General features: G+C 40.0%; 1 protein-coding gene across 1 annotated transcript in view; it reads left to right on the top strand.

Annotated features, from left to right (window-relative positions):
- RTN1 (reticulon 1) overlaps positions 1-20856 on the top strand; it is a 285610-nt gene that overhangs the window by 142496 nt on the left and 122258 nt on the right. The window contains exon 2 of the mRNA XM_053601606.1: positions 7041-7799. Within this exon, the coding sequence (XP_053457581.1) occupies positions 7041-7799 (759 nt within the window). The remainder of the gene's footprint in view (positions 1-7040; positions 7800-20856) is intronic.

The raw sequence follows: 20856 nt of genomic DNA, 5'->3' as shown, positions 1-20856 counted from the left end.
TTGGGTGCATAAATATTTAGAATTGAAATGTCTTCTTGTTGTATTTTTCCCTTGACCAATATGAAGTGTCCATCTTTGTCTTTTTTGACTTTAGTTTCTTTAAATCCATTTGTATCTGAAAGTAAGATTACAACCCCTCTTTTCTTTTTTTTTATTAAGTCTGTGTACATTATTAGCTGTGTACATTAATGCACTTGTGGGGTACAGTGTGCTGGTTTTATGTACAATTTGAAATATTTTCATCAAACTGGTTAACATAGCCTTCATGGTATTTTCTTAATTATTGTGTTAAGACATTTATATTCTACATTTAGTAAATTTCACATGTACCCTTGTAAGATGCACTGTAGGTGTGGTCCCTCCAATTACTCTCCCTCCACCTATCCTCCTCGCTCCCCTCCTTTCCCTATCCCCTTTCCCCATATTCTTGGCCTATAATTGGGTTATAGCTTTCATAGTAGGGCTGATAACATTGGATACTTTTTCTTCCATTCTTGAGATACTTTGTTAAGAGTATGTTCCACCTCCATGTAAACATGAAAGAGGTAAAAATCTCCATCTTTTTTAAAGGCTGCATAATATTCCATGGTGTACATATACCACAATTTATTAATCCATTCATGAGTCGATGGGCACTTGAGCTTCTTCCACGACTTACCAATTATGAATTGGGCTACAATAAACATTCTGGTACAAATATCTTTGTTATAATGTGATTTTTGGTCTTCAACACCTCTTTTCTTCTAAATTCCGTTTGCCTGAAAAATTGTCTTCCAACCCTTAACTCTGAGTTTTAATTTGTCTTTTGAGGCTAGGTGTGTTTCCTGGAAACAGCAGATGGATGGCTTGTGCTTTTTAATACAATCAGCTGGTCTATGCCTCTTCAGTGGGGAATTCAAGCCATTAACATTTATTGAGATAATTGATAAGTATGGTAGCATTCTATCCATCTTACTTTGTGAAAGTCCATTGCTTAGTTTTATCTTTTGCATCATTGTGGAAGCTAGGTTCTGTCCTTTAATTTCTGAGTGTTTATTTTGCTGGTGGTCCTTTGTGATGGTCAGTGTGTAGAATAGATTGAAGTATTTCCTCTTAAGCTGTTCTCGTTGTGGCAAATTTCCTCAATGTTTGCATATCAGTAAATGATTTGATTTATCTGTCAATTTTATTTTATTTTTATTTTTTTATTTTTTCCTTTTTTCTTTATTTTTAAATTATCATAGATATATAATTGTTGTATACATTTATAGGATACATGTAGTATTTTGATGCAGGCATGCAATGTGAATTAATCAAATCAGGGTAATTGGAATACCCATCACTTCAGATATCTGTATCTTTGTGTTAGGAATATTCTAATTTCACTCTTTTAGTTTTTTTTATTAAATCATAGCGGTGTACATCAAAATGATCATGGGGCACCATACACTTGTTTCATAGAATATTTGACACATTTTCATCTCATTAGTTGACATAGCCCTCCTGGCATTTTCCTAGTTACTTTGCCAAGACATTTACATTCCACATTAAAGCTTAGCTTAGCAGTCTATAGAAATTTCTGGGTTAGAAATCGTTCTGTTTAAGTAGATTAAAGGTAGATGACCATTGTCTTCTGGCTTGAAAAGTTTCATTAGAGAAGTCTGCAGTCACAATGATGGACTTGCCCCTGTACGTTAATTGGCACTTACTCCTGGCAGCTTGCAGAATCTTTTCTTTTGTCCTGACTTTGGACAGGTTCATCACAATGTGTCTTGGAGAAGCTCTATTTGAGTTGAGGCGACCTGGGGTCTGATATCCCTCTGAAAGGAGTGTGTCAGAATCTTTGGTGATATTTGGGAAATTTTCATGTAAAATATTGTCTAGTATGGCTTCCATTCCTCTGGGGCATTCTTCTTCTCCTTCTGGGATACCTATAACTCATATGTTTGAATGCTTCATGAAGTCCCATAATTCTGTCAGTGAACGTTCTGTTTTCTCTCTCTTTTTTTCTGCCTCTTTAACTATCTGAGTTATCTCAAGAACTTTGTTCTCTACCACTGAGCGTCTTTCTTTTGCATGGTCTAATCTGTTGTTGATACTTTCTATTGCATCTTTAAGTTCCCTAATTGCTTCAGTTCCTTCAGCTCTGCCATATCTTTTCTATATTCCTCATATCATTCATCTCTTATTTGATTCTGTTTTTGGATTTCCTTTTGCTTATTTTCCTCTTTCTCAGCAATGTCCTTGATTGTTTTCATCATCTGTATTTTAAATTCTCCTTCTGTCATTTCTAATATTTCTTTATATGTGGAATCCTCTGTAGTAGCTACCTCATAGTCCCTTAGGGGGATTGTTCTGGACTGGTTTTTCATGTTGCCAGGATTTTTCTGGAGATTCTTCCTCGTGAGTGTTTTCTTTTATCTGTTTTCTTGCTCTAATTTTCCTTTCACTTCCTCTTGCTCTTTAAGTTACCGTGCCTCTGGCCTAAGGTTTCGATGAGTCCTTTTGATACAGGAAGGAACAGGGCCAGCCTCCCTTGCTCCCTTGCAAGCTGACTTTCTCCTCAGATGATCCTTCTGATCCCTGAACTGTTTATCACTGTTGGTTACTGGCTACTTAGGCCTTGGTTGAATGTCTACCCCACCACATATCTCAGGCAGGGTTCAGTGCTGGAAGGATAAACACTCTGAAGTATTTTAAACAAAAACCATCTAAGGAGGCCAGACACGTGGCTCTTGCCTGTAATCCCAGCACTCTGGGAGGCTGAGGAAGGTGGATTGCCTGAGCTTAGGAGTTCGAGCAAGACCGAGAGCCCGACTCTAAAAATAGCCTGGCATTGTGGCTTTGATTCTATTTTTTAGGAAAGGAGAAAGTAAAACGAAGTTGTATCATACTACAGTGGTAGCCAATCAGTAAAAATCACAAAAAGTTGGAAGGGAATTCTGCAGTTGTCTCATCTAACTTTCTACAAAGTTCTGCTGGTACAGGCACTGGGTTTCTCACTGCCTGAGTGTCTACTAGGATCTAAGATCCAGCTCTATCCCATTGTGAGATTACTCAAATTCTTAGCCTGTTGTTCACATAATATCTTTAAAATATCCCATCTGTAACTTGTATTGACTGGTCTTAATTTGTTCTTAGTAGTTGCATAGAGTAAATCCACTCATTGACTGATTACTTTATTTATTCATATTACATTGGATGCTTACTGTGTACAATGTAGTTGCCCAGACATAAGCCTCATGTTCCAGTAGCTGGCAGGTTAGCAGGAGATTGACATTTACATATGTAAGGCTCCTGTTGTATATGCCACATGAGCAGTTTTTTCTTACTAAAATTCGTATGTTGAAATCCTGACCTTAAAGGTGACAGCATTTGGAGGTGGGGATTTTGGGAAGCGATGAGATCACGAGGGCAGAGCCCTCATGCATGGGATTAATCCCATTAAATAAGAGTCCCTAGAGAGGCCCTCACTGATTCTACCATATACTATTACAGCACAAAGGCAGCCATCTAGGTAGTGGGCCCTCACCGAATACTGAATCCACTAGCACCGTGGTCCTGGATGTCTTAGCCTCCAGGACACATTTCTATTGTTCATAAACTAGTAAGTTTGCCAGAATGAACGAAGACAGTCAGCAAATACATCGTGGAGAAGGTGGCATTTAAAGCTTTTTTGTTTGATGGTTTGAGGTTGAAGGGCAGGGATTTGGGTGTGGAGGTTGGAAGGTGACAGTGTTAGAGAAGTGATGGGTGGTTTAGAGCCTGGAGTTTGAAGTGAAGAGTGGGAGACAGGGTTAGAAAAGCTGTTGGACCAAGCGTGAAGACTGTGAGGGCTTTGTGGGCCCGGACTGGAGGGTAGGTGAGAGAAGCGGTGGGGACAGCACTGCGACAGTGGCATTCACACCTTCCCACATGCCAGGCTGCAGAGTTTGAGGATTATTCAGTGAGGCAGGGCAGAGCCCTGGGGCTGAGTGCTGAGCAAGTGACATTTGTGTTTAGTGTGGTAACTCTGGTGGCAGGAAACAGTGGTCTTGAGTGACATGCCCCATGTGTGTGGTGGCCCCTGAGCCATGGTTGCAGTGGCACAGCCCTGGAAACTGCCTACTGTGTACCTCGAGAGCGCATTCCCTTTCCAGGTGCCACATCTGCATTTTCTTCATGTCCCTGGGCAAACCCCTTCTTATTTTCTGGTGAACAATTACTTATTAGCACCTGCAAATGACTCCAGATAATTGTGGTAGAGAGTTCCAGGATCCAGATAACTGTAGAGAAATGTTTGAGGTTGATGCCCCACCCCCAGTGGGGACTACAGTAAGGCTGGGCACGGATCATGAGAGAAACTCCAAGAATTCTCTGACATAAAGGTGCGCGCACACATGAATTTAAATTTAATAGCTTTTAATAGTGGTTTATGTATGCTTACACAGTTCCTTTTCCTTATTTCTTTTGTTATTGAGGTGGAGGGTTTTGTTTTTTATTTTATTTATTTATTTTTGGCCTAACTTGAAAAGAGGGGCTATGCTCTGCACAGGAAGTGCAGAGAGAAGGCTGGCTGCACCTGGCTGACAGGTGCGGATGTGAGCTGGTCTGTTGCTCACAAAATCAGGCCACTTGCTGAATAAAGCATCATTAGCAATTTTCTAAACTGTCTTCCCACATAATCCTGATATTTGCACTTACTTCTAAACTTCATAATCATTCTCCCTTATTTTGCATGTATTTATGGAGTACCTCTGTTCTAGGTGCTGGGCTACAGTAGTGAACAAAATAGCCAGCGATTCCTGTCCTCTTGGCTTACCTAGCGAGAGGAGATAGTCAATAAATACATAATAAATAAATGTATGAATTATACGTATGTCAGAGGGAGATACATGACATTCAAAAAAGAAATAGGGTAGAAGGGAGCAGGATTGCCAGGGAGTGGGAGAGGGCAACTTGCACTTTTAGATAGAAGGTTCAGGGCTGTCTTCCTCAAGAAGGTGACATTTGAGCAAAGACTTGGGGGTGAGGGAACTCGGTAGACAGGTATTTGGGGGAAGAAGAGTTCCAAGAACAGAAAACAGCAGCACAAAGGTGCCAAGGCAGGAAAGTGCAGGGATGGCGAAGAGGTTCTGTGCTTTTCTGTTCTTCATAAACAAACCGTGCTGGTACAACCACGAATGCTGGGAAAAGACAAGTGTTCAGTTTATTCCTAAAGATGCTGAATCAAAATTACTTTTCAGAAACTTCACACTCTGATTTGAGGAGGTACATGGGACGCAGGGGAAGTTTCCTGGCTTCTAAGCTGCTAGAGGTTGAGTCGTGGCTCTGCCACTGACTGCCTGTGAAATCTTTCATGGGATACTTGACCCCTTCCTGCCTTGGTTTCCCTTCTGTGAAATGAGCCTCACAGCAGTATCAACCATGTGGGATTGCTCTGGTGATTAAAAGAGTCAGCATTAATGAGAAGCTTGGAGCTCTGTGTGACACACAGCAAGCACTCAGATGCTAGCAACTGCTGCTTCCATCACTATTTTTTTTTTTTTAGAGACAGAGTCTTATCCTATTGCCCTCAGTAGAGTGCTGTGGCCTCATAGCTCACAGCAACCTCCAGCTCTTGGTCTTAGGCGATTCGCTTGCCTCAGTCTCTTGAGTAGCTAGGACCACAGGTCCCTGCTGCAATGCCTGGCTATTTTTTTGTTGCAGTTTGGTTGGGGCCGGGTTTGAACCTGCCACCCTTGGTATATGGGGCTGGCACCGTACCCACTGAGCCACAGGCGCCGCCCATGCTTCCATCACTATTATATGAGTTGGATCCTCATCTGTATATTCCTCAGGTGTGTTTGTATGTGTGCGTGTGTGTGTGTGTTTGTCATGTGTTTGTATGCAGGTGTTGAGAGTGTGGGACTTAATTTATAAAATTGTTATAGGAATTAGATAAACATCCCAGTGCTCAGCATATGGTAAGCTGAATGTTTGTTGTTCTCCCCTCAGGAAGCATTTTAGGGAAAGAAAAACAATGCAGGGCTTTCCTTTTTTGCTATTAATGGACTTTTTGGCTAATTCGTTAGTATGAGGGCAAGGTGAACATATTCTATTGACTCAGACTTGGAAACTTATTTACCCTTAGCACCACCAGTGGAATGAAGGAATTCTCCATGGATCATTTTGAGCATCACTTTGAGGCAAAGAATGGAAATAGGGCCTCTAAGGAGGAGGGAAACAAAATGAGGGAGAAAGTGAAGAAATAAATAGGGAAGGGCACCATTAAGGTGAGACTGCCTTGGGATGAGGCCCCAAACTAGGGGTCCCTTTCTGTAAGGACCTTGAGAAACAGACTAGATGAGGTCAAAGGTGTCCATACTCAAGGGATTGGACCAGAGGGTCCCAGCTCTGTGAGTCTCCAAGATCAGGTGCTCTGTCCGGTTGACTGTCCTGCTGTTGCATAGACAGACCTGAGTTAGCCTATGTTTCTGCCTCTGCTTAACGAGCTACAAATACAAAAAAGGGGTTCTTTCTTATAATACGAGGTCAGACAATTACGTTTCTGAACTCATCCTAGAAAAAGTGCTACATACCACTTGGTGAGTATCACCACAGTCACCTTCGAGGCACTCCCCTTGGGAACCTACGCATTGATGCCAGCACCTAGTCCAGGCTTCAGAGCAATTTTTTGGCCAAGAGGAGTACTTCAAAGGTGACCATAGTGATGTCCAGTAATGTGGCATGTAGCACGTTTTCCAGGATGAGTTCATGAACTTAATTGTCCAACCTCTTACTGAGTAAGGTTGACTGACTGGATATTGGGGTAGTAGATGCCAAAAACAAGTTTGTTATTTCTCTGGGATCTGTTCCCAACTTCTCTGGGCGGTTTACGTGGCCTCTGGGGTCTGCTGCCAGAAAAACACTAGAACTGTGGCCTCTCAGAGACACAAGGAAAACCAACATGCCGGTGCCCTGAGGAAACTGAAGGGCTCCAAGGTCTTGAGGAGAAAGGACATGTGTCTCTACAAAGCAGGGGTGGGAGGCAGCCTAGGGAGGACAGAGGACTCACTGTGTGTTGCTGTTTGGATTTGTAGGTGTGGCGGACGTCTCCAGTGCCAGGGACCACACCTTTTCCACAACATCAGAAGATGGGGAAGGAGCGTGTTATACAGCTCTAATTTCTGACGTCTGTTACCCACCTCAGGAAGATTCCACTTACTTCACTGGGATTCTTCAAAAGGAAAATGGCCACGTCCCTACTTCAGAGAGTCCCGAGGAGTTGGGTGGCCCTGGCCGCTCCTTACCAGACGTGCCTGGGATAGAGCCTCGCGGCTTATTTAGTTCTGATTCTGGAATAGAGATGACTCCTGCCGAGTCCACTGACGTGAACAAGATCTTAGCGGACCCGCTGGGCCAGATGAAAGCCGAAGCTTATAAATACATTGACATCACCAGGGCGGAGGAGCAGCGTCACCCTGAGTTGGAAGATAAGGACTTGAACTTGAAGAATCAGGACACTGAAATTTCAACAAAACCTGACAGGGTCCGTGAACCTGACAAACCAACTCCTGTGGAGGGAAAAATCATCAAGGACCATTTATTTGAAGAATCCACCTTTGCTCCTTACATAGACGATCTTTCTGAGGAACAGTACAGTGCTCCTGTGATCACTGCCCCTGTTAAAATCACTCTGACAGAGATAGAACCTTCTGTTGAAACTGCAACCCAGGAGAAGACCCCTGAGAAACAAGATATCTGTCTCAAGCCAAGTCCTGACACAGTGCCCACTGTCACCGTCTCAGAGCCTGAAGATGACAGTCCAGGATCTGTCACCCCTCCGTCTTCTGGAACAGGTAGACACCCTGGTATTCCCCGCCTAGGGAAAACCTAGCTTATGGAAATCTGCACTCCTAAAACACACTAAGGAATGATGATTTGCATTCAGAATATTTTACTGTATGGTCCCCTTTAATCTCATGTGGTTAAGCTAATTAATTAACGTGCAATTTTTTTTCAGACCTGTGTTTATTGTAGAAAGGTTCAGATCCAGGATTTACCTTAAAGTCCTATCAGATTTTCTTTGTAAAATGTTTACGTCTTCATTTGAGGTTGGGCAGGGGGTGGAGATGCCCCTATGATTCAGACAAGAGCGAGAGATACTGTTTCTAGTGAGCATTCTTCCTGCTTCTGGGCTGTCTTAGTCTGTACCCTGTGCTTAGAATACCTGAAATTTATTTAACAGATTTATTTCTTGCAGTTTTGGAGGCTAGGGACTCCACGGTTGAGGGGATGCATCTGGTGAGAACATTCTTGCTTGTGCTTGTGGGGGTTCTCTGAGGGTCCCGAGGTAGTGCCCGGTGTCACATGGCAAAGGGGCTGAGTGTACTAACACGCTTTGCCCAGCTCTCTCTTGCTCTTCTCATAAAGCCACCAGTTCTACTCTCCTGATAACACATCAGTCCTTTAGCTTGTTAATCCATTAATCTGTGAATGGAGGAGGTCAGAGCCCTCATGATCTAATCACTTTATAAAGGCTCTATTCTTTTTTTTTTTTTTTATTGTTAAATCATAGCTGTGTACATTAGCGCAATCAAGGTGTACAATGTGCTGGTTTCATATACAATCTGAAATATTCTCATCAAACTGTTCAACGTAGCCTTCATGGCATTTTCTTAGTTATTGTATGTAGACATTTGTATTCTGCCTTTAGTAAGTTTTGCCTGTACCCATTCTAAGATGCACAGTAGGTGTGGCCCCACCCATTACTCTCCCTCCACCCTAACCTCCCCCCTCCCTTCCCCTTCCTTGGCCCTTTCCTCGTAAGGCTCTATTCTTAATACAACCACATTGGGGATTAAGTTTCAAAATGAGTACTATTTTTTCCAATTCTTCAAAATACAATGTTGTCATTTTAATGGGGATTGCATTGAATCTGTAGATTGCTTTTGGGTAGTATAGACCTTTTAGCAATGGTCAAATGAGTTTGGAGTTTGGGGGTGGTGGTGACATTCAACTCATAGCACAGGTAATAATTAAGATGTACAAGGCACCTGCCCTCATGGAGCTTACCTGCTACTCAGAGGAAACAGACAATAAAAACAAACACTTAAATATGCAGTGTCATTTCACAAAGTGTGAATTCTATACATAGTGATAGAGAGTTGGGTGTGAGCAGGTCAGGGACATCTCTCTGAGGAGTTGACGTGTTATCTGAAATCTGGCTGAGGAGAAAGACCCCACAATTCACAGAGAGGGGCAAAGAGCAATCTCTGTCACAGGGTATAGTAAATGCACAGGGCTGTGTTACTTGGGGACTGAAAGAAGGCTTGGAGACAGAAAAAGGAAGGGAAGAATGTGACTTAGAACACAGTTGGCGGTGTGGGGGTGGCCAAGGCCCAAATCATGGGTAAGGAATTTGGATTTTGTTCCAAGTGCAATTGGAAGCCATTGGTGAGTTTTAAGCTGGGAAGTGATACCGTTCGTTTGTTCATCCATTCATTTAACAAAAATGTGTTGACCATGTACTTCACGCCTGACTTAGTCCATTACCACCAGCAGGGATATAATGGTGAGATCCATGCCTGCTCAGAGCTTGCATTCTAGACAGGGATATGCACTCACAAATAAATAAATAGAGTAGAGGGCGGCGCCGGTGGCTCAAGGAGCAGGGCGCCGGTCCCATATGCCAGAGGTGGTGGGTTCAAACCCAGCCCCGGCCAAAAACCACAAAAATAAATAAATAAATAAATAGAGTAGAACTTCTGTAAGTTGACCACCCAAGGGAATGTAACAAACTAGTCAACATAAGGAACTAGGCCTGCTGTACTGATATGCACATATGGTGCATATCTAGTCTATGGAAATTTAGGTCAACGTGAAGAGGAGGTGGTCAGCTATGGAAGTTCTCTTGTGTATAATATACTCAGGTAGTGATAATGCTTATGAAGCAACATATAACAAAGTAAAGTGTCAGAGAGTGGTGGGGCTTGGAGTGAGGATAGACTTTTCCAAGCTTTTTGAGTGAGAGGTGAACTGTGCAAGGGAGGGACCAGTCATCCCCTTATGCTGAGGGGATGGTCAGCATAAGAGCCCCAAGCTGGGAATGCCCTATGTATTTAAGGAACAGCTGCAAGACCAGTGTGGCTGGAGTGGGGACAGGAAGGAAGGAATGGAAGGATCAGACTTGTGGTTTCAAATGATCCCTGTGGATGCCTCGTGGAACATTTTCCTGAGACTTGGTGGTAAAACAGCCCACACTCACCTGTCCTTGTATCCCTCTCCATTGTATCTTCACCACCAGCAGCAGTGAACACATGACCCGTGTGATGTGGGAGGGAGGTGATGCTTTAGTTTTCATATTCCACTGGATGACTTTAGTTGAATGTTTCTAGCTTTGCTGTGTCAGTCTTGACAATATGTCAGTGAGAGGTTTGTAAGGCCTTTAACACAGGTAGGGAAACTTCTTTTGGGGCTAATTTTTTCCTGATTCATCCTGATATTTTATTAAATTTTTAGTTCCCATTAAAAACAGAGGCCAATGTCTACCAGTGCTGCTGAGTTACTTTTGAGTCACACGAAGGATGAATTATTTTTAAGGCGATATCTTCACTAGCCTAAGATAGAACTCATCAGGCCTTTTTCTCCCACACCCTATGGTTGTCTGAAATCATCCTTATTCTTGAGTAAATTAAGAAAGATTCTTGAGCCTTCTTTTCTGAATGATCTTAGTAGTTTTCAACTGAAAGGAGGGTAGCCTGATAAAATACAAATATTTTGTGGGACGTACTTACAAGTATTGTTTAGTGAGATTCAAATTTAACTGAGTGTCCTACATTTTTATTTGCTAATCTGACAACTCTAACTGGTGACTATAAGCATAACATACAAGGTCTGACAGCCAAGTTCATAAACTCATCCTAGAAAAAGTGCTACATACCTCATTGTGGAATATCACTATGGTCATCTTCAAAGTACTCCCTGTGGGAAGCTATTCACCAATGCGAGTCTCTAGTCCACCCTTCAATGCAATTTTGGAACTCTTTTTCTAGAATGGCCATCAGAGCTGTTATATTTCCCTTAATGTCTTGAATGTCATCAAAATGTCTTCCTTTCAATATTTCCTTGATCTTCAGATAAAGAAAAAAGTCCTGGGGGGACAGATCAAGTGAGTAGGGAGAGTGTTCCAGTACAGTCAGTTTATTTACTAGCTGAAAACTCCCTAACAGACAGTGCTTTGTGGGCTGGTACATTGTCTCTCACAGACAGTGCTGTGCAAACTGGTGCATTGTTGTGATATAAGAGCCATGAGTTGTTGGCCAAGATTTTTAGTTAAGATTTTCCTGTTTCTCTATCAATGCTTACTTGGTCTGCTATGCTTCTTACAGCCAGCTGATGATTCTGATGCACAATTTCCTGAATTTTTGCAATGTCCTTGTCAGTTCTGCTTGTTATTAGCTGCCCTGACCTCTCTTCATTAGTAATGCTTTCTCTCCCCTCAGAAAAATATTTGATCCATTTTTACACTGTCATTTTCTTCATGGCATTATCCCCATAATCTTAGGCTAACGTCTCCCCAATTTCACTTCCACTTTTGACAGGTTTAACAAGAAGCTTACATATGTTTGTTCATTGCTCTAATTCAAGCCTCAACATTCTTGCAATGGCATACAAAAATAGGCAACAATAATGAACATCACTTAGCAAGACACTATATACATCAACACAACCCTAACTATGACACCCTGATGTACCAAGGTTATAAAACCTCACTGAGCTATTTGTATAGTGCTGCAAGTATAAACCACATGGTGGCAAGTTCACAAACTTAATTGTCAGACCTTGTATGGAGTTACAAAATACAGATGCACAGGCTCCATCTAGACCTACATCTACTACTTCTGAATTTCTGAGGATAGTTTTGATACTTGATTGAGTACTGTGTTTCCAAAAAATTTGAGCTAGCTCTTGTGCAAACACCATTTATCAAGTACCTCCTGTGTATCAGGCAGGCACTGTGCTGGGTGCCAGGGATATGACAGTGAACAAATATACCTTGGCTGCCTCTGTCCTTGTGATGCTTTCAGTCTGGGGTCAGGGAGAATGGGGGAGGGTGAAGAGATGGAGCTTAATCAGATCATTACATAAATTCGGATCTGCCCAGGGGCTACCAGGTGTACAGAATGTGGCAGATACCAGCCCCGTCCTGAATGGTGTGGTATCATATCAGAGGGCCCAAGGGGGGCTTCCCTGTCATGTGGTCTCCTAGGGATATCATACAAGCAGGAGTTTGATCAGTCACAGCCGTCTGAGTGCTCAGAGACCTTCTACCTGAGAAACTGGAAGGATGTGTGCCCCAGAAGGGAAGGAAACACCTAGTCTCCTGTCTCATAAAGGTAGCTCACTGTTCTGAGTTCTCTGTTTCTAGGCATAAGATCCCTGTTCATTCTACTCACCCAAACTCACCGTATCTGAGTGGCTTTCAACACCCCCCTTTTCCTTACTTATCACATGAATCAAACTCATGTCTGTGACTTCTCTCTCTCCAATATTCTTGAATTTTCTTCTCCTGTCTGTCCTGTAGCCACCACAACTCATTAGGTTGTCATAACTCACTATCGCATGATAATGTTAATGGGTCATCCTCCTTCTACTCCTTTTTATTTGTTTGTTTGAGACAGAGTCTCACTCTGTCACCTGGGTAGAGTGTGTGGCATCAACCTAACTCACAGGAACCTTAAACTCCCCTCAGCCTCCCGAGTAGCTGGGACTACAGGCTCCTGCTGCTACACCTGCCTAATTTTTCTATTTACAATAGATATAGGGTCTCACCCTTGCTCAGGCTGGTCTTGAACTCCTGAGCTCAAGCAATCCATCCACTTCAGCCCCCCAGAGTGCTAGGATTACAGGTAAGAGCCATCACACCTGGCCCTCCTTCTACTTCTTTCTCTTTTAAGTTCATCCTAACCCATCCTAACCCATCACCTGCCTGATGAATATTGACTTTTAATCAAGTTTCCAGGGCCTTCCATGACTAGGGGCTTACTTACCTTTCTGGTCATATCACCTTCAGTCATCTCCAGTACTGCAGTTTAGCTTTTGAATTTGCAATTCTTTGAACATACCTCTTCCCTTTTCACCTACATATCTTTGCTTGTGTAGGTCACTCTTCTTGCACTATGTCTGCCTTTTAAGGCTGTTTTTATTCTTATCCCAGTTCAAATGCAACATCCTCAGTTACCTAGCACTTGGTACAATGCAGTTGAACTTAGCCCATTCTCTTACTTTCTTCTCATTCTCTAGGAGAGACAGAATATTCTGAGTCATCAGTACAGTGATGGTAACTGGGACTTGTTGATGGTGGAAGTGGGTAATATCACCTTGCTGGAGTGGGGAGGGAAGAGAGCATAAGGTGGAGTTCTGGGGAGGGTCAACATGTAATGGCTGGAAAGAGAATGATGAGGGGCTCACACAGTGAGATCAGAAGAGCCAGGAGGAAAATCTGAAGAGGGCAATATTGCAGACACCAAAGGAGGAGTGGACAGCATGTCAACTGCTGTTGATAAGTCAAATAAGGGAGAGCTCAAAGTGATCTGGAAGTTACCAGTGAACTGAGGCAAGTAGTTAGGGCAGAACCCAGTTTGATGGCTTAACATAATTAAAGTTACTTCTCACTCATGGTATAGTTCAGTGTGGATCACATAGTTCTTCTTTAAGTGGATTCAGGGACAAGCTTCCTTCTGTCTTTTTTACAAACAGTTGAGATATAATCCACATAACATGTAACTCATTCATTTAAAGTGTACATTTCAGTGGTTTTCAGTAAATTCATAGAGTTGTGATCTATCACCACAATAAAATTTACACCACTTTTATTACCCTATAAAGAAACTTTGCACTTTTTCTCATTCCCCAAATCTTCTCCCTAAAACCATTACAGTTTTTATAAATTTACTTAATATGGACATTTCTTATATGTGGAGTTATATAGCATGTGGTCCTTTTTGGCTGGTTTATTTCCCTTAGCATGTTGTTTTAATGTTTAGCCATGTTATAACATATATTAGTACTTCCTTTTATGGCCAAGTAATATTCCATTATATGGATATGTACCGTATTTTATTTATCCATTCATCAGTTAAAGGACATTGGGTTGGTTCTACTTTTTTTGGCTATAAGAAATAATACTCTTGAGAAAATTTATGTACAATTTTTTGCATGAAAATATGCTTTCATTTCTCTTGGGCAGATAACTGAGAATGCAGTTGCTGGGTCATATGTTAACTCTGTGCTTAAGCATTTGAAAAACTGCTAGACTTTTGTCTAAAACAACTACACTATTTTTCATTCCCACCAGCAATATGTGAGGGAACCGATTTTTTCACATCATTACTGATACTGGTTATTATCTGACTTTTTGATTAAAGCTATTGTAGCGGATATGAAGTAGTATCTCATTGTGATTTCGACTTGGATTTTTCTGATGAATAATTATGTGGAGGATAGTTCCATGTGATTTCTGGTCATTTGTAAATCATCTTTGGAAACTGTCTATTGAAGTCTTTTGTCCATTTTCATTGGGTTATTTATCTTTTTATTATTGAGTTCTAATAGTTTTATTTTTTATTTCAAAATACTAAGGGGGTACAAATGTTTTTCTTCTTGGATAACTTCAATAATGCTTAAGTCAGGGCTATGAGTGTGCCCATCATCTGAACAGTGTTTATTGTACCCAGTAGGTAGATTTTTACTCCTCCCTTCTTCCCCACTTAACCCCTTCTAGATTTCCAATGATTTTTACTTCACCCTGTGCTCCAATGTACCCACTGATTAGTTCCGAATTATTAGAGAGTCCATGTAGTGTTTGTTTTTCTATTCCTGAGATACTTTACTTAGAATAATGGTCTCCAATTCCATCCAAATTGCTGCAAAATAATTCATTCCTTTCATGGAATGAATAGTAGTTTATGTTGTATGTGTATGTATGTGTGTAACATTTTGTTAATCTACTCAAGAATTAATGGATACTAAAATTGATTCCATATCTTTGCAATTGTAAATTGTACTGTAATAAACACTCAAGTGCAGGTGTCTTTTTGATAAAATGACTTATTTTCCTTTGGATAGCTATCCAGTAGTGGGATTGCTGTGTCAAATAGTAAGTCTGTATTTATTTCTTTGAGGAATCTCCATATATTTTCCAGAGGTTGTATTAATTTGTAGTATATTAGTAAAACAACTAATGTTAGTATATTAGTATATCAACCAACAGTGTATAAAGGTTCCTTTCCTTCTGCATCATGCCAGCATCTGTTGTTTTTTGACTTTTTAATAATGGCCATCCTGATATGGAAAAGGTGATGTCTCATCGTGTTTTTAATTTGGATTTCTTTGATGATTAGTGATGTTGAACATGTTTTCATACATTTGCTGCCTATTTGTATATCTTCTTTTGAAATACTTCTGTTCATATATTTTTCCCACTTTTAACTGCGGTTGTTTGTTTTATTCTTGCTGATTTGTCTGAGTTCATTGTAGATTCTAAGTATTAGCTCTTTATCAGATGTAGAGTTTTCAAATATGTCCTCCTATTTGGTGGTTTTCTATTTGCTGATTATTTCCACTGCTATGCAGACTCTTTTTAATTTAATCAAGTCCCATTTTGTTGCTGCTGTAATTGTCATTAGGGTCTTATCCACAAATTTTTTTACCTAGGTCCATGTCTAGAAGAGTTTTTCCTACATTTTCTTCTAAAGTTTTTGTAGTTTCGTACCTTACATTTAATTCTTTTGTCCATCTTGAATTAATTTTTGTATATGGCCAGAAATAGGGAACATGCTTCACTCTTCTGTGGTGGCTGTCCAGTTTTCCCAGCACCATTTATTAAGTAGGGCTTCCTTTCCATGTGTATGTTGTTGTCTGCTTTGTCGAAGATCAGTTGGTTGTAGTAGATGGTTTTATATCTGGGTTCTCTATTCTATTCCATTAGTCTATGTCTCTACTTTTATACCACTACCATGCTGTTTTGGTTACTATAGCCTTGTAAGATATTTTAAAGTTTGATAATGTAGGATGCCTCCATATTTGTGATTTTTTTTTCTTAAAATTTCTTTGGCTTTGGGGGCTTATTTTGGTTCGAATCGAAGTATAGATTCATTTTTTCTAGATTTGGGAAATATGACATTCATATTTTGATGGGGATTGCATTGAATTTTTTTTTCCCGTCTTTTGATGTAGGCATTTTAGTGCTATCAATTGTCCCCTTAGGACTGCTTTTGCTGTATCCCACAGACTTTTGATAACTTGCAGCACCCTTATTATTCAGTAAGAAATCTTTTGATTTTCATCTTAATGTTATCATTGACCCAAGGATCATTCATCAGCAGACTGTTTAATTCCCATGACTGTCTATATATTTGAGTGTTTCTCTTGGAATTGATTTCTAGTTTTATTCCATTGAAGTCTAAGAAGATAATATTGTATGATTTTGATTTTTTTGAATTTGTCAAACATGTTTTATGGGTTAAGATATGATGAATTTTAGAGAATTCCCTGTGCTGATGACAAGAATGTATATTCAGTAATTTGGGGGTAGAATGTTTTGTAATTGTCTGTTGGGTCTTTTTGTTCTAGAGTCCCATTTAAGTCCATTGTTTCTTTACTGATTTTCTGCTTCAGTGATCTGCCTAGCTCTGTCAGTGGAGTGTTGAAGTTCCCTGCAATTACAATGCTACTGTTTATCTCTTTGCTTAGGTCTAGTAGGATCTACTTTATGAATCTGGGAGCTCCTGTGTTAAGTGCATATATATTTAGGATTGTTTTATGTTCTTGTTGAATTGCTCCCTTTATCATTATATAATGAGCATCTTTTTCTTTTTTTATCATTGTTGATTAAAGTCTATTTTATTGCATATTAGAACAGCTACACCTGCTCTTTTTTCTTTCAGTTTACATGGAATCTTTTTTTTAATCTTGAGTCTGTGTGAGTCCTTTATTGGTTAGATGTGTTTCCTGGAGACAGTGGGTACTTGAGTTGTTTTGTCATCCATTCAGCCAGTCTTATCTTTTGAGTGGGGCGTTCACTGCTGTTCTGGTCATCATGTTATATAATACCTTATCACTTTGCTTTCCCACTTGTTCTTTTTTTTCTTGAGAGAGCTATAAGCTTTAGCTGGTAAAACACTGATGAGTAGCTCCTATGCTGATCCATGTATAATGCAGTTCTGAGTATTTCCTATAATGAAGTTCTATTTGTGACAAATTCCTTTAGCATTTGCTTATCTAGGTATGTCTTTTGTTTCTCCATTGTTTTATGAAAGTTAGTTTTGTAGGATATAAGATTCTTGATTAGCAGTTATTCTTTTTTTTTTTTTTATTGTTGGGGATTCATTGAGGGTACAATAAGCCAGTTATACTGATTGCAATTGTTAGGTAAAGTCCCTCTTGCAATCATGTATTGCCCCCATGAAGTGTGACACACACTAAGGCCCCACCCCCCTCCCTCCATCCCTCTTTCTGCTTCCCCCCCCATAACCTTAATTGTCATTAATTGTCCTCATATCAAAATTGAGTACATAGGATTCATGCTTCTCCATTCTTGTGATGCTTTACTAAGAATAATGTCTTCCACTTCCATCCAGGTTAATACAAAGGATGTAAAGTCTCCATTTTTTTTAATGGCTGAATAGTATTCCATGGTATACATATACCACAGCTTGTTAATCCATTCCTGGGTTGGTGGGCATTTAGGCTGTTTCCACATTTTGGTGATTGTAAATTGAGCTGCAATAAACTGTCTAGTACAAGTGTCCTTATGATAAAAGGATTTCTTCCCTTCTGGGTAGATGCCCAGTAATGGGATTGCAGGATCAAGTGGGAGGTCTAGCTTGAGTGCTTTGAGGTTTCTCCATATTTCCTTCCAAAAAGGTTGTACTAGTTTGCAGTCCCACCAGCAGTGTAAAAGTGTTCCCTTCTCTCCACATCCACGCCAGCATCTGCAGTTTTGAGATTTTGTGATGTGGGCCATTCTCACTGGGGTTAGATGATATCTCAGAGTTGTTTTGATTTGCATTTCTCTAATATATAGAGATGATGAACATTTTTTCATGTGTTTGTTAGCCATTCGTCTGTCATCTTTAGAGAAAGTTCTATTCATGTCTCTTGCCCATTGATCTATGGGATTGTTGACTATTTCATGCGGATTAATTTGAGTTCTCTATAGATCCTAGTTATCAAGCTTTTGTCTGATTGAAAATATGCGAATATCGTTTCCCATTGTGTAGGTTGTCTCTTTGCTTTGGTTATTGTCTCCTTAGCTGTACAGAAGCTTTTCAGTTTAATGAAGTCCCATTTGTTTATTTTTGTTGTTGTTGCAATTGCCATGGCAGTCTTCTTCATGAAGTCTTCCCCCAGGCCAATATCTTCCAGTGTTTTTCCTGTGCTTTCTTTGAGGATTTTTATTGTTTCATGCCTTAAATTTAAGTCCTTTATCCATCTTGAATCAATTTTTGTGAGTGGGGAAAGGTGTGGGTCCAGTTTCAGTCTTTTACATGTAGACATCCAGTTCTCCCAACACCATTTATTGAATAGAGAGTCTTTCCCCCAAGGTAAGTTCTTGTTTGGTTTATCAAAGATTAGGTGGTTGTAAGATGTTACTTTCATTTCTTGGTTTTCAATTCGATTCCAAGTGTCTATGTCTCTGTTTTTGTGCCAGTACCATGCTGTCTTGACCACTATGGCTTTGTAGTACAGACTAAAATCTGGTATGCTGATGCCCCCAGCTTTATTTTTATTACTAAGAACTGCCGTAGCTATACGGGTTTTTTTCCGGTTCCATACAAAACGCAGAATCATTTTTTCCAAATCTTGAAAGTACGATGTAGGTACTTTGATAGGAATGGCATTGAATAGGTAGATTGCTTTGGGAAGTATAGACATTTTAACAATGTTGATTCTTCCCATCCATGAGCATGGTATGTTCTTCCATTTGTTAATATCCTCTGCTATTTCCTTTCTGAGGAGTTCATAGTTTTCTTTATAGAGGTCCTTCACCTCCTTTGTTAGGTATATTCCTAGGTATTTCATTTTCTTTGAAACTATGGTGAAGGGAGTTGTGTCCTTAATTAGCTTCTCATCTTGACTGTTATTGGTGTATATAAAGGCTACTGACTTGTGGACATTGATTTTATATCCTGAAACATTACTGTATTTTTTGATGACTTCTAGGAGTCTTGTGGTTGAGTCTTTGGGGTTCTCTAAGTATAAGATTATGTCGTCAGCAAAGAGGGAGAGTTTGACCTCCTCTGCTCCCATTTGGATTCCCTTTATTTCCTTGTCTTGCCTAATTGTATTGGCTAGAACTTCCAGCACTATGTTGAATAGTAAAGGTGACAGAGGACAACCTTATCTGGTTCCAGTTCTAAGAGGAAAAGCTTTCAGTTTTACTCCATTCAGTAAAATATTGGCTGTGGGTTTGTCATAGATAGCTTCAATCAGTTTTAGAAATGTGCCACCTATGCCTATACTCTTCAGTGTTCTAATTAGAAAAGGATGTTGGATTTTATTAAATGCTTTTTCTGCATCTATTGAGAGGATCATGTGATCTTTATTTTTGCCTCTGTTAATATGGTGGATAATGTTTATGGACTTGCGTATGTTAAACCAGCCTTGCATCCCTGGGATGAAGCCTACTTGATCATGATGAATGACTTTTTTGATGATAAGCTGTAATCTATTGGCTAGGATTTTTTTGAGAATTTTTGCATCTATATTCATGAGTGAGATTGGTCTGAAATTCTCCTTTTTGTTTGGGTCTTTTCCTGGTTTTGGTATCAGGGTGATGTTTGCTTCATAGAATGTGTTGGGGAAGATTCCTTCTTCCTCAGTTTTTTGGAATAATTTCTGCAGTACAGGAATAAGCTCTTCCTTGAAGGTTTGATAGAATTCTGGAGTGAAGCCATCTGGACCAGGGCATTTTTTGGTTGGAAGATTTTTATTGTTTCTTTGATCTCAGTGCTTGAAATTGGTCTGTTCAGGAGGTCTATTTCTTCCTGGCTAAGTCTAGGGAGAGAGTGTGATTCCAAATATTGATCCATTTCCTTCACATTGTCAAATTTCTGGGCATAGAGTTTCTGGTAGTATTCAGAGATGATCTCTTGTATCTCTGTGGGATCAGTTGTTATTTCCCCTTTATCGTTTCTGATTGAGGTTACTAGAGATTTTACTTTTCTATTCCTCGTTAGTCTGGCCAATGGTTTATCTATTTTATTTATTTTTTCAAAAAAACCAACTCCTTGTTTCATTAATTTTCTGAATGATTCTTTTGTTTTCAATTTCATTGATCTCTGATTTGATTTTGGATATTTCTTTTCTTCTACTGAGTTTAGGCTTAAGATTGTTCTTCTTTTTCCAATTCCATAAGATCTCTTGTGAGATTGTTGATGTGCTCTCTTTCTGTTTTTCGAATGTAGGCATCTAAAGCGATGAATTTTCCTCTCAAAACTGCTTTTGCAGTATCCCACAGGTTTTGGTAGCTTGTGTCTTCATTGTTGTTATGCTCAAGGAAGTTAATGATTTCCTGTTTTATTTCTTCCTTCACCCATCTGTTATTCAACAGAAGATTGTTTAATTTCCATGCCTTTGGGTGGGGTCGAGCATTTTTGTTAGAGTTGAGTTCCACCTTTAGTGCCTTATGGTCTGAAAAGATACAAGGTAAAATTTCAATGCTTTTGATTCTGTTGATATTTGTTTTGTGTCCCAGCATATGATCAATTTTGGAGAATGTTCCATGGGGTGATGAGAAGAATGTATATTCTTTATCTTTGGGGTGGAGTGTTCTATATGCGTCTATCAAGCATAGTTGTTCTAGGGTCTCATTTAAATCTCTTATATCTTTGTTTAATTTCTGTTTAGAGG

Source organism: Nycticebus coucang, chromosome 9 (assembly GCF_027406575.1).
Source record: "Nycticebus coucang isolate mNycCou1 chromosome 9, mNycCou1.pri, whole genome shotgun sequence".
In the NCBI taxonomy this organism is placed as follows: Eukaryota; Metazoa; Chordata; class Mammalia; order Primates; family Lorisidae; genus Nycticebus; species Nycticebus coucang.
This window is presented reverse-complemented; position numbering and strand designations above follow the sequence as displayed.